The following is a 22547-nucleotide window of genomic DNA, read 5'->3' as shown; positions in this document are numbered from 1 at the left end:
CCCTATCTGCCAGAGCCATCATAGGGTAGAAGGTGGAGGGTGAGGAGCTGGGGGTGGAGTTGGAGAAAGGGGAACTGAGAGGGTTGTGGGGGTGGGGTGAAGAAGGAGTGGGTGGAAGAGGTGGCCAGTGGCCATTGGTGTGAAAATTAATGAGTTCTCCAGACCTCCAGACCAGCTCTGTCTCCCATATTTCTCTAAAGCTAACTTTTCTCTCTCTGACTCTCCCAAAAACGAATTTCTCTCCCTCTCTCTCTCTCTCTCTCTCTCTCTCTCTCTCTCTCTCTCTCTCTCTCTCTCTCTCTCTCTCTCTCTCTCTCTCTCTCTCTCTCTCTCTCTCTCTCTCTCATACTCTATATATTTTGAGCACCCTTGCATCAATGTCTGTAGGCCCAAGGCTAGCATTGAAATCAAGCCCCTGGCCCGAAAATCCTGCCCCCTACCCCGTACACACACACACACACACACAGAGTCAAGAGTATGGCGCACACATTCCTGGAGAAAGGGATGGGAGCGTGTCAATCGGGAAACAACGGCTATTAGTTACAGTAAATGCATTAGGCGGTGGGCCAGGGGAGAGACACGGAGGAGAGGAAGTCCTGGGATTATCCTGGCCCAGGACACAGAGAGGTCTGGCCGTTTCCCCCACCAGTAAACTGTCCAGATTTATAAGACCTCTGGGGACGCTGATACCCCATCCTCATCCCATCAACCCGACAGCCCCTGATTTAAAAATATTCCTAAATCAGCGAGTGACAGTTGTGAGTGGGGCAGAGGGAGGTCAGAACAGTCACTCACCAGGAGAGAAAGGAAAAAAGCTCCCATCTATCTTTAAATATGTGCCAAGAGAGTTGAGCAATCTCCCGAATGTCCAACGACAATGGATTTCTTTTTTAAATACATAATTTGCCTGTAACACCCTTCTCCAGTATTAACCAGCTAATTCCCCACATGATATATTGTGCCAATGTCGGCCTTCAGTTCACCTCAGTCATTGTGCCCTTCACAGCAACATCTTGCTTCTCTAATCCCATTGGTCAAGATCATTCACATTCATACCACAATTCTGGGATAGACTCTCTATGTAACTGTCAGCAAGAACAGCTCTGTCAAGTCTTTGAAAGCTTCAAACGTCCCCCAACAGGTCATGCAAAGCCCCAGATGACCACTCGCTCTTCTGTTCCACCTCACAGTGAGCAAACTCATCTCTCTCTGGCCCCTAGCAATAAATAACACCACTTCTGTTTTATCACCATCCCTCTTGCACCTCTCTCTCTCTCTCTCTCTCTCTCTCTCTCTCTCTCTCTCTCTCTCTCTCTCTCTCTCTCTCTCTCTCTCTCTCTCTCTCTCTCTCTCTCTCTCTCTCTCTCTCTCTCTCTCTCACTCTCTCTCTCTCTCTCTCTCTATTTATCTCTCTGTCCTTTTCTTTCTCTGTGCTTCTCTCGCTCTCTGTATGTCCCTCTCTCTTTCTCTCTCTTTCTCTCTCTCTCTCCCTCTCTCTCCCTCTCTCTCACCCCCGCTCTCCCCCCCTCAGTATCTCCCTTGGCCCCAGTGCAGCTACTGTTCACTGATGTATGTCTTTAACTGCCCCAGCTTCTTCACAGCCGGATGCTGTGCTCCCAGCTTCTCCTCTGATCACCGCAGGCCTCGGAAGAGCCCTCTGACACAACAGGAAGCAGCTGATTGGACAGGGTCGTGATCCCTCTCATTCCTCCCCAGGAGTCAGGTGGAGCCCACCCCAGTGAACAGCGGAAGGTTCCGGTACCTCCGGTCAGGCAAGGTGTGGAATGATCAAGAGCAAGACAGACAGGCTGAAAGACCTCAGCACATCTGTATGAAGGAGAAGAGAAAGGCCTGAGAGAGGGAGGCAGGGGGTGGAGGGGCAAAGAAGCAACAATACAGTGACAGAGACAGAAAGACAGAGAGAGAGAGAGAGAGAGAGAGAGAGAGAGAGAGAGAGAGAGAGAGAGAGAGAGAGAGAGAGAGAGAGACACATCTGCACGACAGCCGCTGTGTAACATTATTACACACAAAGGCCCACCTAACACAACCACAGCTGGATCTGATACAGGCCACATCCACAGGGGAGACTACTGTTTGAGCTGCTATAGATCTAGGCCTTCATCCAGCACTATATCCAGACACCAGGGAGTGGAGGATGCCTAAGCCCACAAATGAGACTCTCACTGGGGATTCGTCCAAAACTGAGCTCCAGGCTTCTGGCACAAAGACAGATTTGACGTTATGGGAGTGGGGTTAATGTTTATGTTAGGCGCTGTTGCTGGGATTTTTCACTTGTTCAATTTGTTGGCTCTGTATAGAAAAGAAGGTTGATGAAGTTTGAGACTGGGACTGACAAAAAAGAGAGGGAACACACAGAAGGGTGTTTGAGAGTTTTTTTTAGGTTTTGAGGTGGATAGCTATCTAAATGAATTCCATGTAAGATTCCTCAGAAGTAGAGTTTGAATCAGATCCAAAACCTATGCTTTTTACCTGGTTTTAGTCCTTAGCCCAGCAGAGCTCTCCAGAGGGAATCTATATTTCATTTGCTCTATTCTGAGGGGAAAAAAATTACATTTTCCAGGACATCCATGTCCACAGATTTCCTCATTAAAAACCGAGACAAAGCTGGGAAATCAATAGTAATTTCTTGGCTACGAAGCATTTGTCCCAGAAAATGTAACGTATAATCACATTTAACATATAATCAGATGTTGTTTCTGGTATATCCTAATTGTTTTGAATGGAATCATTTTAAAGTCATTTGTTACACCCGTACCATGGAACAATTCCATGAAATATAATGAGTCAGAGAAGCGTTCACAGGAAAAACTCTAAAGTTTCTGAATGTAATAATCTTGGCCCGTCCAATTGATTGCTCCCTGACCTTATCATATTTTGTAATTCCGTAAGTATATGTTTCATTGCATTAAGTCTCATTCTTTTAACAAATGAGCTGGCTTTTCTCCCAGTTTAATTTATTCCTTGCCAACTCTGGTATTTGTCCCTGTGCCAGCTGTTTTCTTTTCAGGAGTAAATCTCTATAAATCAATGAGGGTTAATCTGCTGAGGAGACTGTGTGTGTGCCTGGCGACAGGGGCACTTCATCACCATTGGTTACAGAGTATACATCAACCAACCAATGAAGGGTCAACAGAATAGTGACACTCTCGATAGCTCAGATACTCATAGGAAGTTTGGCTTTGTATAGTTCTAATGTAATACAAAATGTAGTAGTCTAGTCTAGCAGTCCGCGAGTGGAGTCTATATTCTCCTATGGACCAGCTGGTTTTCTATCAGGAGGTTGTCACTTTTTGCATTAGACTTGAAACTATTCTTCATTTAGCTCTGTCTCGATGGTCCAGTGGTGCATGTCTGTGTTGGGTAAGGCGATCTAAATGCCTGCTCATCTGTCATGTAACCCTAGCTCATCTGGCACAGCCAAAGAGGACATTTGGAGGTGATCTAGAGCCAGTGTCAGACACAAATCATCGCCATACTCATACATGTCATGCAGGGAAAGGCCTTGGCATTCCAAACATTCTGCCCCACACCAGTCATAAAGAGAGATTGTTCACCTTGGGTTCAGTGGAAAACTATGCACGCTTCTTCAGTGTACCATGAAGTGAGCAGAATGGCTTCGGGAAATCCCCATTGAATTACACTGAGAAAGTATCTACATGTAGTACAGTAAAAGAGGTCAAAGGTGTTGATTTGACCTGGCTTGCGTCAATCACCTCTCTGTGTATGTCAGGGACAGAGGGGGGTGGGGGGGACTTTAGACGAGGGGCGGGGTGTTGGGGGGACAGGGGTCAGGATGGGAGTGGTCCTCAGGTTCCCAGGGCTGAACCCCCAGTGACCCCTCTCTGTTTACATATGCTGCCCCCCTCCCCTCCTCCCCCCCCCCCCCCTCCTCTGACCTCAACCCCACAGTCAGGGTCCTCACTGAAACATTGTGATTGTTCAGATACATCTCAAAGGATCTGGGTGTACATGTACCTTCTGTAACCTGTCCCCTACCTCCTAAATCCTGCCTCCTGCCTCATTCCTCCGACATCCTGAATTCGGCCTGCTGCCTCCTAAATCCTGCCTCCTACCTTCTGCCTGCAGTCTCCTGTTCCTGTTTCCTCCCTCCTGCTTTCTGCCTCCTGCCTCGTCGCTGTGTAACAGAAGCTCCCTCTCAGCTGATTTCCTCAGGTGGTTGTTATTGAATGCAGCTCCCCGGAGACCACACAGAAAGGTACATTATGTCAGCTGTGTTCAACAACAGCAAACATCTCCAGTATCACACAACAACACTAATTTATTTTGTCACAATTTGTGAGAAGGAAAGAGATGTTTGGGTGTTCGATAACATAGCCTACCTAAGTTTTAGCTAGTAGGGAGTGAAAGGTCTTGAACAAAACAATGATGATATACTGTACAAGCACCCTCTTGGGTATCTGCCTGTCCAAGGTCAGAGAACGAACAGAGGGCGACCACTAAGCTCCAGAGTATTTCATCCCTAACTTTTGTGAATCCCCTCCCTGGCCTTAATCCCTCCATTTGAGAAAGCGTGAACAAATGACTCAAAACACAAGCATTCCCCCCTCAAATGAACTTCTCACTCACAGAAAATGTCCCAATGACCAGTAACAAATCTCTTTAGCTACACTGTCTTACAATAACAATGACCAAGTCGGAACAGTGAAAAATAGTAGAACACAGACATCCTGTGGGTATACATGTAGTCGGCAACGAAAATGAGTCAAACAAATAACAAAACAATGCCCATATCTGGCTTAGTGTTATCCATAAATATTGTTTCAGCCAAGAAGAAAAGGTTATTTTCTGGTGGGGTTGGAGTCAGGGAGAGGGGGTTAGCCCTGGTGGGACTGCAGCCAGAGAGAGGGTTAGCCATGGTGGGGTCAGGGTTAGTCCTGGTTGGGGCCAGGGATGTGAGGGGTGGGTACGGTGATTAGCAAGGGTTTACAGATGGACCCTGGCCAATGCTAGGGTTTCAGCTCCCCGCTGGTGTAAACTGTGGGTGGCATGGAGATAAAACACAAGCCAGCCTCATCATTGTTTATGTTGGCTGTTTGTGGTCTACAGCCACTGCAGAGCAGAGCAGTGTGCATAGCCCTTATGTCTTTACTATTTATCACAGATACACTAACACCTCATAAACTACAGTATACAATGGAATGTACCATTCCAACTTTTGTTCATTCAAAGTCTGACAATTTTTAAGCCATAATTTTGCCAAATTTCTGAAAAGCAGAGCGCCTTCTTTGTCATGGTTTGCCAACTATAGAGTTAAAATGCTGGTCTAACACAATCTGTCTCAGCAAACCCCCACATTGTCCATTCTACTTTCAGCAAAACTCTACAACAACCAGATGTACACATCAAATCACTTGGCAGTGGCAGAACGTCGTTGTTTGTCAGCTAGTCACGTATCTCTTCTCATCACCACTGCCGTCGTCCAAACCCACCACGTCAGACGAGTCTGTGTATGCTTTCCTGGAGGTCTGAAGTGGTCCCCAGCTAGGCTACGTGTGTGGTGTGTGTCTGTGTGTGTAGGGGGGGGGGGATGGGGGTGCCCACCTGTCCCCCTTCCCCGCTTCCAGAGGGTCAGCCACCAGCCAGAGAGGTGGTCTGTTCTGTCCACACACCACCAGCCCGCCCCATCAAACTGTGAAACAACAAATTAACCATCGACACTTTGTCCAAATGTCAGCTAGAACAAGCGCTTGCTTTTAAAAAACGACCGCCACACACTTAGTAGCCTGTTGTGTGGTCCCGTATATGAAGACGTAGCGTTTTGTCAGGCGGACGGTCGTTATGTCCCAGAATTTTTGTTTGGAGAAAATCCTCACACATCCCTGCCGCAGCCTAGTCAAGCTGAGGAACAACCACGTCATCATTCCAGCATGGAATTTATGTGGCTTGATGAGGTGGTGATTTTTGACATCAGAGATTTTTGCATGTGTGACTTATGTCCAAGGTTAAGGTGTAACATTCTTCCCATTTGTAGTAGTGCTCGGCAAACAGTTCTATTAGTAACACTGCTATTTCCTCAAATGGGTTACGGTAAAGATCTCCTGAAACAACACAGACAAAATTTGATAATGAAAGCTGTATCTAAAGGTATTTGGTATGAGCAACTCAATGTGCTTGCACTAGTGCCAAGTGTACTTCAGGATCACAACCCAAATGACATTGATTTAAAGTAATATAATAATGGGCCTACAATGTAACGCAAGGTGTTAAAATGACAGGGTCACCTCCCAGAGCAGTTTAAGGAAGTGTGTGTGTGCTTATGCCTAAGCGTGTGTGCGACATGAGCTGGTGTGTGTGAGAAAGGGAGAAAGAAAGCAAGCAGGAGAAAGAAACTGAGAGGCAGAGAGAGAAAACATGAAAGCGTGTGAATGCACTGTACGTCTGTCAGTGTGCAGTGTGTTGTGTCAAATCCGGATGGCATCAGTGCTGGGGAAAGAGGGTTTGTTGGGGGGTGGGGGATGGGAGGTGGAGGTGCGGAGGGAGGGGTGGGAGGTGGAGGTGCGGAGGGAGGGAGGGGTGGCTGGGTTGTGTTCTGATTCCGGGGTCCTCTCGCTCGCTACCGTTCCACACATAAATCTCTGCAAGCGTGACTAACCCACCGGTAACAGAAGCCGGGGCCGGGAGTCCCTCTGGACCCCTGCCTGCACGTCAGCGTTTCAGCACGGCCATGCCCAAACCTCCCAGGGGCCCCGGGGACCCCTGGAAACCAAACAGTGAGGTCAGAGAAGGCCTCCTCTCACAGTAGGACCAGAGGCCAGGCCCAGGGCCACTAGGACTGAGCCTGGATTAAGTCATTAAGAACATCACCTTAAGCCACCACTGGGGACTCTCTGTGAAGCTGATGTAAGAAGCTGGGGTAAATTGATAGCCTGAGGGATTTCTGGTATGGATGTATATTTCGCAAGCAGATGTAGTGAATTAGTTATGTTTGGAGGCAGGAAAAGATAAGCCTTGAGCAGTGACTTCTCCAACTGGAAAGGGCAACCTCATAATCGAAAAAGCAGACTGCCCTTCCATTGTCTTTCCCCTTGGTACCCTGACCCAGTCAAAATTTTTAAGGATGTCCTATTATCACGCGTTCTCATTATACCCAAAGGACTACTTTCCTGTACACCCACCTGCACTTAAATTACACACTCACACAAGAAATACAATATCCAATAACATCCACCATCCACCACAGTAACACTAGAGTTTTTACAGTATTAAAACAGGTGGGGGTAACCTCTAGTATAAATGGAATGTGTGTGTGTGTGTGAGTGTGTATGTGTGTGTGTGGGTGTGAGCGTGTATGTGTGAATAAGTGTGAGTATGTGTGTGTCCCTCGTGTTTGTTTTTGGACCAGTTTACAAGAAATCCTTCCTCCATCGTGTGTCGGTCCTGTCTGCCAACAGCAACCTCTAGGAAGGAATGCCCACTGTGCCTTCTGCGGTCAGCTCTCATGGCATCACTACCTCACTCCTGCAGACACACACATGCACACATACATGCACGCTCACTCTCATTAATAGCCACTTACCATCCTGTGTGTTTGGACAGTGCAGCTTGACCACGATGGGCCCCAGGCGCTCCAGAGCAACCTGTTGAGTATAACTCACACGGGTGTCAAAAGTGGGAATCCTAGGATACTCTTACAATTGGTGGACCACACATCAGGAAATGTCAGAGTTTAACTCCTCGCCATTCATCACCATTAGAAGGATCTATTGTAACTCCCATTACATATACTGCCATTACAAGGCAGAGTAAATCCACATACCAGACAATGTACACAGTGGTGCAGTGGTGTTGTTCATGATGTACTTCATTTATGGTAGTTGGAGACAGGTCACATGTCATGGTAGATTGTGATTAATTGGACTACTCGTGAAACCAAAGCGCATCATTCACTCACTCTTCGTTTAATTGCTCACTTGCCCTCTGTGAACCACAGTGTTTTAAGAGGGAGGCTCTGTCAATGTACTAATATGTTTGGAAATCTCTGTGAAACTTAGTTGGAAACATGAATTAAAAACGTCCAATGCATTACAATGTGGATTTCAAAGGATTGCTTTGTGCATGCAGAAAGTCTAAAAACTCTTCATCACAAATGTTGTCATGTGCCACCAGGGAAATCTGAAATAGGTTTTATGTTTCAAATATTTTCAGCACTGCTTTAGGCAGACATTTGTGTGTACTTTACCAACTGGGGCTTTGTGGATATCATATTATAGCACCAAAGCCTCAGTGCCCTGCTATCTGTTGTTTTAATGACATGAACCCAACATAACCAATTGTGCCACACTGCGGTGGCCCTCTCGTCACTACTCAACACTGACATTTGTCAATATCCTGTTAGTTTCTCTTGGAGCCAGCCAGTTTATCCTCCAAAGCCTGTTGTTGCTTTTACTCCCTGACTACATTTGGGTGATTTTCATTGTAACACAAACTACACATAGGGGTTAGTGACTTCTAGTAAAAGCAATATTGGGGAGTCATGTCACTTGGTGGTAGTCATGGCAACCGTCACACTTTTTCAAGCTATTGGATTTGTTTTGTCTTATCTCTGGCTACATCGCTAATTCCCTGAGACGGTGTGATATTAACGATAGCAGTGTCTCCCCATATCATTTACCCCCAAACACATCTAAGGGGAAGCTACAAGAAGCCACATTTTATTGACACTTGACCAGAGTCCTCTTACAGTCCTCATCTAATGTTGATACCTTGTACGGATGGATGTAACACTGTCACAGTCACTTACGAATGCAATGTCCTCATTGAAATGTAGACACAATATAGACACTGACAGGTAGTGAGGAGAGGGTAATGGGGTTAACGTCTTGCCTGACTGCCCAGACAAGTGGTCTGCACTGGTCTGGGCTTGGGGTCAAGGTCAGCAGTATTACAGACTACCCCCTCTTCAGTCCCTATCAATGGCCATTTCTGGAGACTCACACATGTACACACACACGCACAGACACACACACACAAACCACCAGCAGAACCAAACACAAGCTCCAATCCATCACTCTGCTCTATGAGGACAGAATCAATCACCATGGGTTGGGATCAGTCCCAAACTAAATCAGCATTGGCTGTCAAGCGACAAGCTGACAAGCCAAGGAGTCCTGTTCACAAAGTGCAACACAAGAACAGAACATCAATACAAAGGATAAAAGGAATGGATGGGGAGACAACCATGAATTGACAGTATGAGGTGGAGTCCAAGCCTAAGAGACTTAACTCAATTGGTTCCACTCCAGCTTCTTGTTCTAGCTCTTTCTTGTTAATGTGTGTGTGTGTTTGTGTGTGTGTGTGAATGTGTGTACTCCCACTACTCATCCATCAGTACCAGGCCATTTGTGTGGCTCTATTAGCATCGCCTGGCTAGCGTGCAGCGCCTCCCTAATGTCCCATAACGTAATGCTGTGAGGTCATCGGGAGTTAGCTAGCCGGCTAGCTTGCGCCGTGTGGAGCCCAAACCAGGCTCTATTTTTCCCCTTCGCCAGCCGCTAATTGATGCACTTCAGCCGCTGGGCCTTTGAACTGAATCCCTGGGACGGCCACTGGGGAGAATGCAGATGCCATCATTATTACCCTTCTGCTTTGAAACTCAAGACCCTCATGTGACCCTGAGCTCTGCACCCTGCCACGGCTCGAGTGAGTGGACCAGCCTGTTTGCTTAGCTTTAAGGAACAGTTCCTGCCGCGACGTCGAGTCACCCTTGTGGTCCCTCCCGCCCTTGATCGACTGAGTTGGACTAAAGTTTATTTTAGGGAGCTAGACTATCTAGATTAGCACTGTTGTTGTGAGATGCTATCTTAGAGGTGGGGCTGTGAGGTGGACTGGGTGAAGGTGCCTGTTAGCTGGGCTAGGTTAGTGTGGGGTAGCTGTGTGATGGCAGCAGAGCTGACTGGCTATCCTCCAGTTCTGTTGCTAAACTCTCCCTCCTGTGAGCTAGGCCAGGCAGCTGTTTGGCTATGATACTATTCTACAACATTTACACAGACCATACCAAAAGGGTCTTCAGAGGGGGAGTCCCTCAGCATGGCCGAAGTCTGATAATCTCTTCAGACACAGTATCTGAAAGCACTGGTTTACTGCCATGGCCGCAGACTGGATGGAGATTACAGTTGGTTGAGATAGAACCAAAGGTTTATTGGATTATCCTCAAAATCAAGATTTATTCCAATATACATTATTTGTGTCCCTCCACATTAAGATATGGCCCCAGTTTTCCACACATTAGCCATCCGTAGCCTCTCGTCAATGCCCTACTCCCCTGGGCACCAGGCTCATGACCCTAGAGGGTCCGAAGGTCATGACCCCAGGTGAGGCACTGTCATCATGTCCATGACCAAGCTGTTTAACCTCTGATTGGCTAAGTTAAATCCCAGGTGTGAGGCCCAGGGTGATGTACGGTGTGTCCGTCACGCTGTGCTCTGGCTTCCGCTCCAGCCCCAGTGATGGTGAAGGCCGCCTGGGCCAGGAGGTCTGCTCCACCAGAGCTGGAGGAAGGGGCGGGGGGCCCGGGTCTGAGACGGAAGAGGTCTCAAAGTTCATGTTCATTGTTCCTGACCCCTGTGTCAGCACTGTACACCCCCCCCCCCCTCACCCTGCCCCCCCACACCCTTCACGCCCACCACTGACTGACACTCAATGAACAGAAATGGAACATGGAAACGTCTTGTTAATGCACAGGCCCTGTGTGGAAGTGGGAGGTGAGGATAAGAAGCGTGCAATAGACATTCTGTAGGGTGTGTGGGAGGGATACAGAGACCGAAATAAAGAGAGGGGAAAAGGGGGAGGGGGGGGGGTATTGTTCAACCAAAATGCACCTCACTCATTGGTTGACCTCCTAGTAGATTCCTTGTAAATTTCCACATTAGCTGGACGGCGGTCTCTGGCCCGGCTCTGGGTATTGTCATGAGTATTTTTATCTGTCTGTAAGACAATCTCCTGTGTGGAGTCTGGGGCAGGGGGGATCTAAAACTGGCCTTACTGACCATGTTGCATAAGTTGGAGAACATAAAAAGCAACATGGAGACGCTGTACAACACCTCAACCTACAGCATAGTACAGTGGTATACAGGTAGACAGACATTAGTCAAGTATCTGGAAGAAATGTCTATATGCTGGGAGGAAGACAAAGACTGAAATATAAATAACTGCCAAGCAAGTAATTATTCATAACTATGGTACAATTATCCAGCCAGGATATTGAAAAATGGGAGGTCTCTTTTTATTATTTCTCCTCTTTTCTCATCTATTCTCATATTTCTCTCTCTATCTGTATCTCTCTCCGTCTCTTTATCTATCTCTCTTTGTGTTTCTCTCAGTACTCTGCGCATGTTCCTGGAACAAAGCAATGTGCTGCTCCTGACTTTGGGAGGAAACTGTTGAAGGGGCGGTCAATGTGCCTTGTCAATGATTCACCTCAGGGGGGAAGGGGAGAGAGGCAGATCATTCCTGGGGAGGTGTCCTTGTAGTAAGGGAGCACAGTAGTCACTGGAGGTCATCACAGGTCAGAGGGGGGTCTTCTAAGACCCTTATAATTCACAGAGCTAAACATAGACCGTACCAAGAGATCACTACAGTATAATGATTAAGCACACTTAAATGTATTTTAAGACTGTAAGAGCTTCTTGGGAGCAATTGGAGCAACAGTGAGATTGCTGAAAACAAAATCTAATGAATTTTTTGCAATGCAAGATTAAAGACCTGAGTATCAAGCTCTTACAATATATTTTATTAGCTGCATCAAGGAACAGTGTCTTAGTTCCATCTACTGATCCTACAGAAGCTAATCCTTTTGCAGCTATGTACAGTCTCGATCTGGCACGCACTCACAAGGGACGTCCAAGTTTCCTGAGTTTAGACTCTGAGCTCAGAAGATTTGTTGACTTGTTCGTCCCTCCTGTCTCTCTGGCTCTTGGATTCCGGGTGGATTTACGCTTCCCTCAGTCCCCTCCCTGGACTCCTCCCCGCCCCGCCACCCCTGCTCCGTGCGAGGGCAGATCCCTCTCTCAGAGTTTCTTGGCAGGGTATCCCATGATTCTCCCTGACAGCTGAAGCGTCACCCCTTGACACAAGCAGGATTTATGGGCCCAGCGCAGGATGCCCTGGAGCCCTGGGGGGAAGGGGACACTGGTGGGACACACTATAGGGACCCCAGGTACATCCACACACACCCTGACGCACACACATCCACACACCCTTGGGTCTTATGAGAACATTGTCAGAGCAGTTATCCATGTCCTGCACGGAATACTTGTCAGAGTGATCTGCACATGACATGTCTTGACTGCTTTTATCCAATTTCGTTAGGAAAATAACATTGATGGTGTGGGACAACAGCGCAGTTAGTGAACAGGTGAAATGCTGCTCAGTATACGAATGATCATTCGTGGGATAGCTTGTAAATGTTACCATGAGATTACATCAAATGAATCTAGCCCATTCCTCCTAGCTACAGTATGGACACCCATACAAAGCTAAGAGTGATGCTCTGCAGACTGAGGGACTGTCTTTAAGATATCCACCAACAGGACCTGTCAACGGTAGACCTATAAAAGCTATATTAAAGCCAAACGTGTGACAACCACCTTGAACTCTCATAAATAAAAGGAAAGGATTCATCTTATTTTACCGACGCACACTGGCTTATCACGTGTAGAGTGGCAACTCATTGAAGAAAAGATCTATAAACAGCAACAGCAGCTATAAACTCCTTACGCATCTGTTGCCACTCTTTTGACTGTTCATCACAAACACACTTGAGTTCCGACACCACCAACTGTTCGTAGCTCTGATTCAATCCGACATGCTGGGGACAGCAAACAGGTATAATCTCTTCTGCACTTTCACATAGACTTCAATGGCAAATACCCAGGGTTGAGTAAAAGCCTCATGAAGAGCCACAACAGAGGGTGTGTTCTGGATGAAGAGTGTCCTTCCAATCACAGTTACAGGCATATGTGTGCATTTACAAGATAGAGTGATAGAGAGATTCTGAAAGGAATATAACTTTTCCATTGTTATATAGAAACCACATTGTAGGATAAATCCTTATTTTCAAGACAGAATCCATACATTTAGTGCTTATATTGATTTTAATGATCAAAATAACCAACCAATACCCTGACTCAAAGAGGTTAAAAAAAAATGAATTCATGTAAGTTGTCATTTAACTTTAGAATCTACTGAAAGGTGTGCAGGGACATCTTGTCCTAGCACACAAGTCAGTTTAGCAGATCACTGCATGGCGAGTGGGAGATGGCAGAGGTATTCCAGTCCTCTGATATTGGAGGGGTTCTGGGGTTCTCAGGCTTCCATAACAAGGTAACAGGACCGGGGCTCCAGGGACGGACATCCACGAGGTTTAACCCCGCATTGCACAACAGCATAGTTTTGAAGTTACACACTCAACTTGAGCTGAAACTTAGTCAACACACGCTGCTCATGTCATTAAGTCAGAGCACACATGCATACACACATACTGACACACAAACTGACACAGATTGCAATGTAAGCCAACATTGACAAACAAAGTGATAATTATGAAATCATATTAATAGCCTTGAAGAAGATGGTAAAACTAAACGGTACAGATTTAACATTAACTTACATCTCTACCTCTCCTTCATGGTACATGTATGTTTTTTAGGCTGACAAGACTGGACCACCTGTACTTGGCATGATGTATACTGTATACTGTACCCACTCAGAAACAGGAGTGCATGGTGGGTAACAAGTACCCCAGAGATGCAGACTCTGCACGTTGTAGAAACAATGTCAGAGGCCACATAGCAACTCAGAGTCTTTCATCTCTTTATGGATTCAAGATGAATGTGCCATATCTATTAATACCACATATGTGTGTATTCATTTAGTCATTTTGACTGGACACATTCCAATCTATTTATGATTGGACATGCAACCAGTTACAATTGCACTTACTGTTTCCAAGAGTAGCCTAGTGTATTTCAAAAGCTGTATAAAAAACGACATACAAATGTTACACCTAATGAAAGATTATTGTTTAAAGTTGCAGGCGTAAGGATTCTGAATTCTTAACCTTAAGCTGAAGTAAATTTTAACCCACTTTCTGGAACTTTCTGAGAAATATTCGTTTTGGGTCAGCTTTTTATTTGGGGGAAAACCCATCCATGACGTAATAGGGTTCATTACAATATACTGACAGGATGCACTTCAGAAGTTGAGATGGGCAATAGTACAGTATGTTACCATTTCACTGTGAAACAGATATTAAATGCACCTGTCATAAGACTGAGATGACGTTTTAACTTTCAGCGGGAGGTGTTAACGCCTATTTATTTTCTACACAAACTCCGTTAGTAGTAAAGACCCATTGAAAAAAAAGAAGTTTGATGAACTGCGACAGCTAAGCGTTGGATAGAGTTTCACATTCTATATATACCTACACATGGTGGCTTGTGTCGCTGGGCTATTTAAATGCCAGAGTCACACTGTCAAAACATAGGCCGCACGAGGTACAACATGATGGACCTTTTTGAGAACAACACTTATTTTTTCAATGATTTGCGCTATCTCGAGGGAGATCATGGACCATTACAGCATATGGACATGGCCGGGGTGTCCCCTCTGTATCACGGGAATGACAGCCCCTTGTCACCTGGACAGGATAATGTTCAATCCGAGACTGGATGTGACAGCAGTGGCGAGGAGCATGTCCTCGCGCCCCCGGGTCTCCACCCGCATTGCGAGGGACAGTGTCTTATCTGGGCTTGTAAAATATGTAAAAGAAAGTCTGCACCGACCGACAGGCGCAAAGCCGCGACTCTCAGGGAAAGAAGGCGTCTCAAGAAGATCAATGAAGCGTTCGATGCGTTAAAGAAAAAGACCGTGCCCAATCCGAACCAGCGACTGCCCAAAGTCGAGATTTTACGCAGCGCTATAAACTACATCGAAAAATTGCAGGACCTGTTGCATACCCTGGATGAGCAAGACGAAATACAGCAACATGGTTCATATGAGTTTAACAACAAAGAACATAATGTAAGGTTTTCCTGAACATGATGTTGCTCTCGATTGTGTTCCTGTTTCCTTTCCCTATATTTAGCTACACGCGTAAAAGGGTAAATTTACACAACTAGGCCTATGTAGACATACTAGGAATATACATAATGCTACATTATAATACGTTACTTCAAAATATAAAATATACACAATCTTTTTTGAGCTCACCTGTCCTAGTTGTTTATTGAAACATGCATAACATCGTGTGTACAGGTGGAAAACAGTGATTACAATTGGAAAACGTCCTGTCAAAACTGGCAACCCTCTGCTGATCATTCCAATGCTCCTATGACGAATCAGAGAGAAGGTCAGTGCCAAACCGGAACGGTAAAAATGTAAGGTTGTTATGTGCGTGTTATCAGACACAACGTATTCACACGATGCTTTTGTTCAGTCACCACAGAGTCCTCGGGATCAACCAGTCTACTTCGCCTCTCATCAATTGTCGAAAGCATCTCAAGTGAGGAGAAAATTAATTGCAGCGAAGAAGTCACAGAAAAATAAAGCATAAATCATTGGAATTTTGCTGCACGAGCGACGTCAACATTTCGCAATTCATTTGAGCGGTTGTAAATTATTTCCAACTCTTGCATAGGGAATGTGCAATGACTTTAGTTTCCATTTTAATGCAAACGTTTGTACAAATTAAGGGGCATTTTATGGTGATTATTTTAACTTGAGGCAGGCATGAATTGCCAATATTTTATATCTATGAGTGGAAATAATAGAAGTGCTCTACTACTTCCACGTAAATGTATATATTTTATAATCTTAATTTATTTTGTATTCGAAATACAAAACCAAAACCTCAACACATTCATTGTTGTATTTATTTGTATGAACTGACCAATAAATTAAATTGCCAAGCATTACAACATCTTTTCTAAATCTTTATTTTTGTAGTGGATTCAAAACTGTGGCACATTTATTTAATAGTTTTTTACATTTTGAACTTCATCAAAAATTGACTTACTTCCATGCAGTATCACCTTTCACATGTTCTCTCCATTGACTTGACTCACTGTAGAAATATTGTATATTTCTATTATTCCTCACCAGTATTGGAGAATCCAAAACAAAATTCTGATTGCCCTGATATCTAGGTCAGCTCTCTTTGTTCCAGCTGGGAAAGAGTTACTCTTCAACAACCCTAACTCTAGTTAGAACTATTCTTTCAGCTGTCACATGGGTACCACGGGTTTCCATTGGTCAGAATGCATGGGTGTAACACTTATCTTAGTGATAATGAGACTGAGTGTTCTAGTAAGTCTGAATTCATGGTTCATTACTTTGGGGTCTGTTACATATGTTTGACATGTGGATTACTACCCCTGCTTGGCAACAGATTGTTTATTCCCACTCTATTGGTCTCCCTCACTTTCTTTCTCTGTCTCTCTCCCTCTCTCTCCCTCTTTTCCCCCTCTCTCCCTCTCTGCCAGCCCTGCGTGACTTGAGAGGGCCTACTTGTTTATGGTCCCAGGGTGCATTGCTGTGCTAACCTAACCCCGCATCAAGAGTGAGGACTGGGTCGCTCCTCCTCAGATCTCTGTGGCTGAGATCAGGCCTCAGCTGACCCCTGGCTATCTGCCTCATCCCTCAGCCCTGTGTGCTCACAAACATACAAGTTTTAACAAACACACACAAACACACTCTCACATACATGCATACACATGTACACACACGTGCATAAGTGTGTGTACATGCATGTCCAAACACACACACATTGATGCATTTCACAGAAATTTCAAGAGGTGTATATAATCTAACTATATATTTAAAATTTTCAAAACCATATTGCCATCTACAGCCCTGCAGAAAACCACTGAGATATGGTAGGCCTATTTCAATGTCCAAGAAAAGGGACCATTTACCATTTTATTCAGTCCTCATGATCCCTTATAATAACCTTGCCTAACTGCTGTTTGTTTTAAGATTTTATCACCAATATGTTTTTTTAACTACAATCTACCATATTTAGCTGACAATAAACCTTAAGTCCTGGAAAAATATAAATTACCCTTTTTAAATTGAAAGGAATGAACTTTCATTAGAGGCTGTTGTGGTAAGATGTTTAAAAGATACAGATTATCTTATCAGTTATGGAATAATTATAGGAATTCTTTGAGTACCCAGGTTTCTTTTTTGTTGTTCTTTCTTTTCTTATTAATACCAAACGAAACACATTAGTAATTAGTTACTAGTATTAGTAACACACCATGAAGGTGACAACAACACGTGAATGACTACTCTGTGGAAATTGAAATAATTTATAGCCCAATATTGCCACTCAGATATGTCAGACGTCAAAATCTCAAGAAATCAAAGCATGAGCAGTTTAGAAGAATTAAGGTTTTGAGACGTGAGGAGAGGGGACATAAAAGGCCACCTACTGCCCCACACTTAACTCTGGCTCTGACCCCTGAGAATAAAAGCGATAAAAAGCAAACTCAAGAGTTCCCAAGAGACAACACGAGCAGCAAAGATCACAGCACCAGAGTGTGTGCACAACAAGCGAGCCGTGCACAGGCCTGATGTATCGCCATAACACCATGTGCTTGCACAATCTCATTCAAGGTTCAATTAGCTATTGACTATTGCCAGGTTTTCTCGTGGTTCACAGCCAATATCCTTTGATCTGGTCGACGGCTTCACGGGATAGACTACTGCCAATGTCTTCTTCAGCTGTGCGCAATACAAACTCGACGGCAATTCAGTGGCAGGTACTCTGGTGTTTTGTTAGGTGCGCGCAGTTCCCAGAGAACGAAGACACCAAACGTTTTGACACATTGTGTGAAATATCCGCATTGTATCCTTGTAAGCTGTCAACACACACAACACACAAAGTAATTACCTCGACCTAGACGACCAGCTAAGGGAGCACCATTGCTTTTTGTCAGTTTTTTTTTCTTCTATTTTCGATAATTATGTGCTAATTTGCTCACAGTGGCGGCATTTCACTTTTTAAGCCTTAACCTAACGACATATCCAGAATAATCAATACATTTTGTTCATTCTTGATGACCTAAACTGCGTTATAACCCACCCAAATAGCAAATTTGCTATCCTTAAAATACTACAATGTTTTGAATAGCATTTCCCAACTTGAAGTATCAAGTTGGTTATGTGACAGCTGCTTTTACATTGGGTTCCTGGGTTACATACGGATGTTAATTGCTTGATTACTGATTTAATGAGCTTGAACAAACACGTGCACCTTGTGCATGACACCTTCCATAATGAGCTTGGCGTGTTTAGGGGACGTTGCCGCTATAATGTGAATTCACTGGGTTTGAAATGTTACACCTCTCTTTTGCAGCTGGCCTGCATCTGCAACGCTGGTATTTGTCTAAGGCGTAAAATTGGCTTGCAGAGGATTTAACATGGCCCTCCTCTTTGCTGTTCAATTTTAGAAAACAAAACGATCAGTCATAGCAATATCATATCAGTACAATAGTATTATTTTGGTTGAACCATTACAGGCCTTTAATTGAGCTTAACTGAGCACTAGAGTTATACCATTTAACCGTTTATGTTAACCTAAGGGATCCATTGAAACATTCCTCTGCGTTTTACTCATAATGGCCTTGCAGATAGAGCTCCATTGGGAAGGCCAGTGTTGTGATGATGAGTGGGAAAACACCAGGGAGTGCAGATGTGGGAAACTCTGCAGGGTACTGAGAGGGGGTGGGGTCTCGGGGTGGGGTGGGGAGCTGAACTAACCCCAGCCTGCCTGCCGGCCTGCCTGCCTGGCCTGGGCCAATGGGCCATGGTAATTAGATCTGGCAAATGTGGGCCCTGGGCTCTGCCTGGGGGCATATAAGAGAGGCCCCATGGCAGCAGCCCCCTCATATCACTCAGAGGTCTCCTCTCTCTCACCTCACTGCTCTCCCAAAGCACGGACGTCCTTCCCTCCTTCCTTCCTTTCTTCCCCTCCGTCCTTCGTTCAGCCAATCCTTCCGTCCACGCCGCCAACCAGTTCAGCCATGGAGGTCTTCTCTCCATCCCAGGTCTTCTACGACAGCGCCTGCACCTCCTCTCCAGAAGCCGTGGAGTTTGGCCCCGGGGAGCTGACGGGGTCTGAGGAGGACGAGCACGTCAGGGCCCCGGGGGCCCCACACCAGCCCGGACACTGCCTCCAGTGGGCCTGCAAAGCCTGCAAGCGTAAATCGAGCACCGTGGACCGCCGGCGAGCAGCCACCATGCGGGAGCGCCGGAGGCTGAAGAAGGTGAACCATGCCTTCGAGGCGCTGCGCCGCTGCACCTCGGCCAATCCCAGCCAGCGGCTGCCGAAGGTGGAGATCCTGAGGAACGCCATCCAGTACATAGAGAGCCTGCAGGATCTGCTGAGGGAGCAGGTGGAGAGCTACTACTCCCTCCCTGGAGAGAGCAGCTCGGAGCCGGGGAGCCCCTTGTCCAGCTGCTCTGATGGCATGGTGAGACCAGCAAACTGCTATACTCATGCTATGCTATGCTCCCTGTCTTCCATGTCGCTGCACGCGGGGCTATAGCGCATAGTGCTAGCTCCACATCTGATGAAATATTCCCCCAAATTGAAAAACACAGGTTTTAAATGATGCAGGGTGGTTTTGCATGGTTTTTAGTACTTGTATTGTGTGTTCCGTGTTGGAAAGTTCTGCGTTGGAAAGCCTTAGTTTAAAGCAAGATGTTATTGACACTTGTGTGCAGACGGGCAAAACTGAAAGTGCATCTGGCCAAAAAAAAGTCACTGATCAACTTTAATCGAAATTGAAATATCTTCTAATCTAAAAGTTAATCTAATAGACCTGCCCTGATCGTGCCATTTGGGGAACTCAATTAACTTGTTCTTTCATGCATTACATTTGTTCATGCTTCTTTGGTTCAATCATCTATTTTAATGTCTGCTATATAACCGATAAAACACTCAATACCAACTATATAAAATACAAAACGACATAACATACAGTATGATGTATATTTTGCTGAGTGGTCTAATGCATCTGTCAGAAGTCAGTTCGCCCAAAACAATGTTTTAAAGGTATCCAACTACACAATAGAGACTTTAGAGGGTGGCTGTACTGTATGTGCTTAAACAGTAATTACTTTCCCACCAGTGGACATTTAATGACCTAAAAGCCCTACTAAATCCACCTCAGTGTTGTCTGGCAGGCAGGGCTGGTGCTTTTCTGCATTCCATCCTGACTGCATGTTCTCCAGCAGTGCCAGGATTTTCTGCAGATTTACTGGGAGAAAGTGTCATCTTGCACAAACTGGTGTTGCTTCCACTGCTAAAATTGATTATCCACGCCTAAGGCAAGCGAGAGCATGGGAGTAGCCTGGAACTTTGGACTTGTAAGGTGGACAGGGAATATAGACCTCTGAGGCTCCAGCAGGGGAACAACAATGATTTAGTCAGTCTGTCAAAATGATTGAGAATTTCATCATACTTTGATGTTTGTGCTGTTTTGTAGTTTTTTGTGGGAGACCAGAGCACACAAAGGAAGAATCGATAGGGCTTCAAAAAGATTGAAAAGGGAGACCTTTGAATTGGACGGATGCATGTGTTTGTCATTATGACTATTAATGTTGTTGTGTTGTTTTCCCTTCAGGCTGACTGCAACAGTCCTGTGTGGCAGCAACAAATGAACGCAAGATACAATAACAACTACAGTTACACCAAAAATGGTAAGAGTCTTATCTAAATGTATAAAGTCTGGATAAAAACGTGTGCGTTTCAGTACAACAAAGAAAATAATTCATATCTATCTGTGTTATTTGATCTTAAAAATCGCCACAAATAGCTGTAGAAGTTTAAGTAAACAACTCATTGCAAAATTAAACCCTCATCTTATTTGATTACATCCATGAGTTCCTCCGTGCCTGACCCTATCTTCTCCCACTGTGTCCCCCCACCAGAGTGCTCTGGAGGGAGGGGTGTTGGAGCCTCCAGCCTGGAGTGTCTGTCAAGCATTGTGGATCGCCTCTCCTCGGTGGACACCAGCATTCCAGTGGCGCTGAGAGACATGGTCAACTACTCTCCCTCCAGCACAGACTCCCAGCCCAGCACTCCGGAGAGCCCCAGCTCCAGGAGGGTCTACCATGTTTTGTGAGGGAGAACTACAGTAGCTCTAACCTGTAAGATGTTTGTGAACGCTTCTGTTGTTTTGTTGTGAAACGTGTTTAGACATGGTGAATGAGGAGTGGTGGTGAACACAGACCAACTGTTTAATTGTAGATAAAAGTGTAAATATGTACTGTAAATGCTCAGTTATTTTATATGTCTAGTATTAAACCTAATGTTAAATATTTAATTGAAACTTTGTTTTCCTTTTGATCTTATGTTCACAATTCAAACCAAGTTGTATTTAAGTGATTATTGTCTTTTGTTACTTTTTATACTACAAATAAAGCTTCCAATAATTCTAATGAGAGCTGCTGAATTCATCTTGAAAGTAAAGTTTAGATTTGAGAAGGCAAATGCTTTCCTTGTCTTCCCCAGTGAGAAAGGAGGTGTTGAAGGTGAAGAAAAGAGAAGAGAGGGGAGGGAAGAGTTTTGTGTACCTGTTTGTTCTTTAGTACCAAATGTTACTTACCATTAAAAGCCCTAATTACACCATCAACACCAGTATTAGAACAAATGGTCTCCTCAGCAACACCTAGAATTGTGTGTGAGTGGAGGATAGGGATAATTGGGTCATATGTTAAAGCCTGAGCTCATAAAACTGAAGCTAAATAGTAGTGCTGTTTTAGTTGTCCAGCAGCAACGGAGGACTGCCATATTTCTTTCTCTCAATCCCTACCTTGAGAGTGTTCACTGTCTGAAGTGCCGTGCTGCTATTGGTGGATAGTTTGCAGTCACGATTCTCATTGTGATTCTAACCTCCAGAGAGACACTTGTGTCCTCATGTTTATAACAAGCCCCCCTCTGGTGGGAAGGTATGGGGACTGAGCACGCAGCCATGACAGCGATTGAGGGACACACTGGTAGTTAGATATCGGCTCTTCAGTGGTACGATTCTAGAAGGATCCCAGGCATGACAGTCATACCAACAGAGGGTTATATTTCAGTAACCTACACTGCTGGCTACGAAGCTCCCAATGCTTTGGAGTAATTTTCCATCGCTAAACATTAGTAATGGGTCATAAATTACTCATGTAGCAAGCATGTGATAAGAGATGGCAACAGGAATCCTATTTTTTTCCATCATAACAAACAGTACAGCCAAGGTCAAAAACATTAAAAGGAGTGACATGGATTATCTATATTTCTATATTGCTATATTGAACTTCATTTGTTATTCAACATTTCTGTCTAAATCCCCAGAAGTATTTTCTATTGAGACTGGGACATTGTTTGCAATGCTGTGTATGTCCACAAGAGAGGGGTAGTTTCCATATAAAACAATTACGAGTCAAATAATGGTGAAAGGATTAGGTAATGTTGTGGATTTAGGTTATTATTCTTTATCAACTATTTTAATTAGTAT

The 22547-nt window shown here is 44.9% G+C and overlaps 2 protein-coding genes across 3 annotated transcripts; both read left to right on the top strand.

The window, feature by feature from the left end:
* Positions 1 to 14510: 14510 nt before the first annotated feature.
* Positions 14511 to 15895, top strand: myf6 (myogenic factor 6). Its single transcript, XM_062483514.1, has 3 exons — positions 14511 to 15060; positions 15295 to 15388; positions 15476 to 15895. Exons 1-3 carry the CDS (start codon positions 14542 to 14544, stop codon positions 15583 to 15585), a joined length of 723 nt encoding a protein of 240 aa, XP_062339498.1. The 5' UTR covers positions 14511 to 14541; the 3' UTR covers positions 15586 to 15895.
* Positions 15896 to 17563: 1668 nt separating this feature from the next.
* myf5 (myogenic factor 5) lies at positions 17564 to 21505 on the top strand. 2 transcript variants are annotated; one of them, XM_062483520.1, is made up of 4 exons: positions 17564 to 17801; positions 19089 to 19514; positions 20670 to 20745; positions 20977 to 21505. In XM_062483520.1, the coding sequence occupies exons 1-4, from the start codon at positions 17751 to 17753 to the stop codon at positions 21168 to 21170; spliced, it is 747 nt and encodes a 248-aa protein (XP_062339504.1). In that variant the 5' UTR covers positions 17564 to 17750; the 3' UTR covers positions 21171 to 21505. The 2 variants fall into 2 exon arrangements, with proteins under 2 accessions (XP_062339504.1, XP_062339502.1); XM_062483518.1 differs by lacking the exon at positions 17564 to 17801 and having other exon boundaries at positions 18795 to 19514.
* The last annotated feature ends 1042 nt before the right edge of the window (positions 21506 to 22547 follow it).

Source organism: Osmerus eperlanus, chromosome 17 (assembly GCF_963692335.1).
Source record: "Osmerus eperlanus chromosome 17, fOsmEpe2.1, whole genome shotgun sequence".
In the NCBI taxonomy this organism is placed as follows: domain Eukaryota; kingdom Metazoa; phylum Chordata; class Actinopteri; order Osmeriformes; family Osmeridae; genus Osmerus; species Osmerus eperlanus.
This window is presented reverse-complemented; position numbering and strand designations above follow the sequence as displayed.

What these genes read in the sequence shown, in the direction of transcription:
- myf6 (XM_062483514.1), top strand. Translation starts at nt 14,542, where the DNA reads ATGATGGACCTTTTTGAGAACAACACTTATTTTTTCAATGATTTGCGC. An exon ending in TTAACAACAAAGAACATAAT is followed by an intron (nt 15,061 to 15,294) that starts GTAAGGTTTTCC and finishes TCGTGTGTACAG; the next exon opens with GTGGAAAACAGTGATTACAA. An exon ending in TATGACGAATCAGAGAGAAG is followed by an intron (nt 15,389 to 15,475) that starts GTCAGTGCCAAA and finishes GCTTTTGTTCAG; the next exon opens with TCACCACAGAGTCCTCGGGA.
- myf5 (XM_062483518.1), top strand. Translation starts at nt 18,912, where the DNA reads ATGGCAGCAGCCCCCTCATATCACTCAGAGGTCTCCTCTCTCTCACCT. An exon ending in CCAGCTGCTCTGATGGCATG is followed by an intron (nt 19,515 to 20,669) that starts GTGAGACCAGCA and finishes TTTTCCCTTCAG; the next exon opens with GCTGACTGCAACAGTCCTGT. An exon ending in CTACAGTTACACCAAAAATG is followed by an intron (nt 20,746 to 20,976) that starts GTAAGAGTCTTA and finishes TCCCCCCACCAG; the next exon opens with AGTGCTCTGGAGGGAGGGGT.